Source organism: Camelina sativa, chromosome 5 (genome assembly GCF_000633955.1).
Source record: "Camelina sativa cultivar DH55 chromosome 5, Cs, whole genome shotgun sequence".
NCBI lineage: Eukaryota > Viridiplantae > Streptophyta > Magnoliopsida > Brassicales > Brassicaceae > Camelina > Camelina sativa.
The window spans coordinates 29,448,346-29,454,476 of record NC_025689.1 but is presented as its reverse complement, the minus strand read 5'-3'; the positions used below and the strand labels follow the sequence as shown (position 1 = coordinate 29,454,476).

Here is a 6,131-nt window from a genome sequence, read left to right as displayed (position 1 = left end):
CCAAAAACCCTTAAACTCGTCCTTAGACGCTTATAACACGATTTAGGGATTTAATTGAACCAAACCAAACCAATTCGGCAATTAATCAAACCGGCCGAACCCAGAAATTAGTGGTGTCGATCGATGCCACTAGGGTGTCGATCGACACTCCTTTCAAAATCACAAAATCCGGTTCGCGGATGTTACAATAACAGATTCATTAGAGCACCAGATAAACTGAGTTTTCATTTCTCAAACGCAACGGCGTTACCTTTCACCTCACGTCCTAAATGGCTTAGTGAAGTGGACATTCTCTACAGCCCAATGCAGATAGAAAGGAAGCACTGGATTGGTTTAGTTATAGACTTGAAATCTTGGCAAGTAATAGTATTGGATTGCAACCGATCTTGCTTGACTGACCAGCAGGTCTCTAAATACCTGGAACACATTGCGGTAATGCTCCCGTATATAATCCAGCTGTACGTTGAGACCGCAGCAGATAATAGTGTGGGACTAGATCAGATGGCTATATTAAGGCCGACTATCCCATTCCATTGTTCTTCACGTGGTAAGTTTCTGTTTGCTTTGTTTGGTTAACTAGTTCCCAGAGTCTGCATTATTGTTGTACATAAATTGCAGCTCTAACCGGGATCGCAACACTGATTATGCTTGAACTACACGCGGTCTCTTGTCTTGCCACATACTATAGGATTCTGGATGAGGAGCAGGTTCAGACGGCGGCTAAATTGTATGCTATCGGTGCTTACCAAACCTTTGCTGCACCTTCATAGCGAGTTTACAAATTTAAGTCAGTGTATTGTGGCATAACAGTATGTTGCCAGTTTAACGGTTTCTTCTCGCCATGAAAACATTGTGTTTACCTTTGTTTGGTTGTACCACCATTCGGTTTTATGCGAATATGCTTAGACAGCCAGTTCCATTCTATTTATGTATGCCAATGTACTATGTCATTTACAACGTGAATATGGGATAGTAAAAAACTCTTGTGTATCGTTAGGCTAAGCATCTTTATCCAGGAACTATACTTCTCCCCTTCACAATCGTTTAAACATATTGTCTTGTTGTCTTATTTGTTTGGGTTGGCAAAGTAGAATCCTGTAGGGTTTAGTGCCTCACTGTAGGCATCGGTTATGTTCTTTGAGAGTTCTTACTATCGCTACCGATAATATTTATACTGGAATATGATATTAGTTGTCTTGTTGTCTTATTTGTTTGGGTTGGCAAAGTAGAATCCTGAAGGGTTTAGTGCCTCACTGTAGGCATCGATTATGTTCTTTGAGAGTTCTTACTATCGCTACCGATAATATTTATACTGGACTATGATATTAGTTGTCTTGTTGTCTTATCTGTTTGGGTTGGAAAAGTAGAATCCTGTAGGGTTTAGTGCCGCACTAAAGGCATCGATTATGTTCTTTGAGAGTTCTTACTCTCGCTACCGATAGTATTTATACTGGACTATGATATTAGTTGTCTTGTTGGCTTATCTGTTTGGGTTGGCAAAGTAGAATCCTGTAGGGTTTAGTGCCTCACTGTAGGCATCGATTATGTTCTTTGAGAGTTCTTACTCTCGCTACCGATAATAGTTATACTGGACTATGATATTAGTTGCTTATCATTGGGTTTACATATTTCAATATGTAGAGTTTAATCATAAACGGTTGGTATCCTCTCTGTGTGGGTTGACCAAGTAGAATCATTTAGGGTTTAGTGCCTCCCAAAAAGGATAGTTATCTTTCACAAAAACTAATGTGGGTTATGAGGTAGTAGCCAGTGTATTAATTGGTCACCCATATAACCGAACTTTCTCAAGACAACCAGTTTGTTTACAAATTGAAAGATGTAGAGATTATGTCTATTTAGAATGGGTTTATATCTTTGTTGGGTGGGTTCACAAAGTAGTATCCTCTAGGGTTTAGTGCCTCCCAATAAGGATTGGTTATGTTATCACTTACATCAAAAAACGGTTTTGGAGGTACAGGCATGTACAATTGGTAACCCCATTAAACTGGGCACACTCACAATGGGGTGTAAGTGATGTAAGTAGAGAAGAAAAAAATTCACACAAATGGTTACTATATTAAACAACCATGGGGTTTCTATTTCTATTTCACAAAAAACAAACTTTGGTGTTCATGGGCGATACATCAATACTTAAACCTCCTTCTTAACAGGGACTAATATAAACATTACTTGGGGAACCTACACACCAAAATACAAATGTATATAACTGTCTCGCTATATACGTTTGTATTTTGTGCCAAAATACGCCCCCAAACGCATTTAATATGTACAACAATGCGCTTCCCGACCCTGTGACATTCCATTATTTAGCCCATTCCAAAAAACTTTCCGGTGAACACATACTCCACACCCCATGGCTACATTGATTCCTTTAGATGGCGTTTTTGCAAGATGCTTTGTTGTGCCCTGTATGGCAGCAACGAGAGCATTTCCTTGTTGATTTACGGCGAGGCCTCTGACATATTTTTTAAAAAAGGGGCAAATTAATTGGTTTTATGAACTAATGGTCTCATGTGTGTACAAATACAGAAAATGACTTAAATCTTACCTTGAACTCCCCACGTGACAAAATCCTAATTATTTTGGGTCTCTCGGGTGGTCGCCGGGCAAATGGTGGATTGAGGTCACCCCTTGTACCAGAAGTTGATCCTACAGATGATTTTCCACTAACTGAAGGAATGGGATACACCCTCTCTGCATATGAATGCCTTATTGTCTCCTCATAGTATGCAACATCTACGAACGTATCAATTGAAATCCCAAGCGGTGTAGCTGCTGCGACTGCGTGAGCACAAGGGATGTTTAAAGACTGGAACTCGTTACACGAACAAGTACCCTCCACCAGATTGATGGTGAAACATTCACCAGAACTGATCTGCACCTGGAACTCAAAGTCACTGATTGGCCTCACCGCCATTGACATAGCACTCTCAAAGTTCTCTTCTACAATAGCACGACATTTTGGAGCAATCACTGAGACAGACCGGGCAGCTCATGCCCTACGAACTGCAAACCATTCCATCACTGTTGTTCTAATGTATTCTAGCATGCAGATTAGTGGATACTCCCTCACTTCTTTTATAACTTGGTTCCACGATTCGGCAATGGTGCTGTCCATAATATTGTATCTCTTACCCTTTGAATGGACTCTTGTCCAGTGTGAGAAACCTGATGCAATATCATAAAAAAAGAAATTAAATCGGGAAGCTGTATTAATGGCGGGTAAGCAACTTATTATACCACATTGAGCATTTTTGGCCTAACCAATATCCACAAGATATGCAGCACACCCAGGATTGACCCGCTGGATTTCTAAGAACTTTTTGTTAAATTCATCTACATGGTATGCCCTTGCTGCAGCAGACTTTAACCCGGCTAATGTTTGTGGCTTGTACAAGTGTCGTATATTGCGCCACAAATGCACAGTACAAGCTGCGTGATGGGCTTCTGTGTAAACCTGCAAGTTTAAACCATATACAACCATCCATAAATATGAGCTTGTTCAAATGGTATGGAAATGTAATGAAACTAGTATTACCTTTCGCAACCCCGTATAGATGCTTGCATGCCGATCGGATATGAAGACCAGCTCGATTGTATCAAGGATGAAAGCAGAGAGGTGTCTAAAGAACCACTCCCAAGCATCATCATTTTCGCTGTCGACAATAGCAAATGCTAGTGAAAATATTTGGAAATTTTGGCAACTGGCTGTTAGGATGCACCCACCATAGCGAGCCTTATTGAAGTACCATCGATAACCACGACTTTCCTGATGTGTTTGTAACCCTTGACGGAAGCTCCATATGCTATGAATTGATATTTAAATCGCATCGCACCGTCAGGATCATCAACATGCTCTGTGAAGCATAGAGAGCCAGGATTTGTTTGCTGGAGGAGGCCAATGTATGCTGGAAGTAGAGCGTAGCTACCCGCGATTGAACCTAACGAGAGCTCCATTGCAACTTCCCTAGCACGCCAAGCTTTCCAGTAGGAGATGCTGATAGTAGGATTTTTCGAATCGCGGCAGCATGGGGCCCTCTCTTGATGCCAACAAAATGTCGCTGCATAATCTCCCCAATAACTTGAGTTGTTGCTAAACGATGGTAGCTTCTCCTCTCATCAACTGTACATGTATGCTTTTGATTAGCCTGTCGCACCTGGAAATGGTCAGCCGTATCAACTTTGACTGCATAAACACGCCATGGACACGTTTTCGAAATGCATTTAAGCACCATGAACTTGGGTGTTGACTGACTGGTCATGAAATGGAATTTTTGATTAATAGCGTGTATTGCAAGCTTTATCTTGCAGTCGGCTTTGTTCTTGAAAACCCGTCCAACAAATAGTTTGTCCCCCTTGTACTGTATATCTTCCAAGGCTGAATCAACACCTATAATATACATACCAAATAGTTTATCAGTTTCACACAGATAACCGTTTATCTTAACTACATTAACATTGGATATAACTTGTATAGATGTGTACAAGTGAGCGGAATTACCTTCACCTTTTCCATCATTGAATACCGGTGGTGCATCTCGACAAAACAGAGCTGGTTCGTCACTCATATCAGTTAGCATTGTATGCAAGGCTTCTTCAACACGACCCCACATAGTAAGCGAGTTAATCTCCACATCATCTCCTTCACCGTTGGTGCTCCCAGTTGAATTTGGTGCAGAGTGTTATCTTGTTTGCGCCTCTTGGGAGCACCCATCTTTAGCAAGGGGCCTGGCTTGACTACATTCTACTAGCATGGGGTCGTCAGGTTGCGTAAACGGAACAATCTGAAAGTCGTTATCCTCGCTATCGCTACTTGTTTCATGTCCATTTGCCTCCGCAACGGCTTTTCCTTTATCCCGTGCACCACAAGTTGGCCCGGTTTGTAGGATTGTGTCTCCCCTTTCATTGATGTATATGCCTGTCCCTCGCGTTGCGGGAACAGATGCCATGACAATGTCTTCTTTGTTTACCATTTCCGGTTCGTGTGGCTTTGTTTTCTTCGGGCGCAGTGAGGCGTCTAATGCGAACTCATGCCAATATATATCCTCCGAGTCAGAATCTGAATCATCATCGTCGTTTGCAGAAACATATCGCATCCAATGCCTTGCGGGACTGGGAGGTGTAGGAGCCTCTGGCAGCATTTTTTTAACAACGGTGACGCAAAGATCTACCTCTTCAATGAAACGCCGCATGCATATGAAAACCCCAACCTCTTCTTCGTCTGTTATATATTGCGGCGCTGATCCGTTACCCTCATTATCATCCAGCTCAAACCAACCCGGGAACTGGTACGACATCTTGATCACAACTTCATGTGCACGCAGAACAAGTTTCTCTTTCACCTTCGCGACCAATTGCTTATACGCCATGCCATCAAAGGAGCCTCACAAAATTGTTACCAGAGGCGGTCTCGGGTTCAAAGTTCCACACCGCACTATCAATCTTAATCCAGTCACCCAGGACAACACGAACTTCGTCTTTCGCGGTCATCTGCAATAAACGAAACAAGCGGATATAGTTATACATACTATTATCAAATCGAAGGTTCAAAGACAGATTAATTTCATTACTAACTAGACCAAACTCTTTTATTAAACGTTCTCTTGCCTTGATCTCGACAGATGTCACATAAATTATTTTCAATTCTAGTACTTCTTTTAGAATAGGACAGATCTAAATGGAAAGGTACCTACAGTCTGATCTGGACATAGAAACAGGAATCTACTTTACATACTAACGACATGCAATAACTACATACAGTTAAAATGATGCTTTTTACCTTAATTCCTCGCCTAACTGCTTCCACTTCACACCTACTATTATTGCCGCTCATTTGATTTGCAGGTCTATATTATCTGCTGGAGATGGAAAGTGACCTATCTACACTATTTATGGGCAGAGAAATTACTCTCTATTAGCTTAAAAATTAAAACCGAGCTGTTAATTTTTCACGGTGTTATGTTACTGATTGGACATATTACCATTTACGCATGGTCACTAAACTTTGTAGCCTACTAGCATGCCACGTTAATATCTCCCTCTGCCACATAATTAGCGCGTGTAAGCACATTGGGCCTAAAATGGTAATCTTGTCAAGACCATTAGTCATT

At 41.4% G+C, this 6,131-nt stretch overlaps 1 protein-coding gene across 1 annotated transcript; it reads right to left on the bottom strand.

Annotated features, from left to right (window-relative positions):
• Window positions 2,393-4,634, bottom strand: LOC104789687. The gene is made up of 8 exons (XM_010515347.1): window positions 4,523-4,634; window positions 4,151-4,411; window positions 3,771-4,082; window positions 3,560-3,696; window positions 3,286-3,478; window positions 3,157-3,189; window positions 2,570-2,964; window positions 2,393-2,476 (listed from the first exon to the last, which is right to left on the bottom strand). The coding sequence occupies exons 1-8, from the start codon at window positions 4,632-4,634 to the stop codon at window positions 2,393-2,395; spliced, it is 1,527 nt and encodes a 508-aa protein (XP_010513649.1).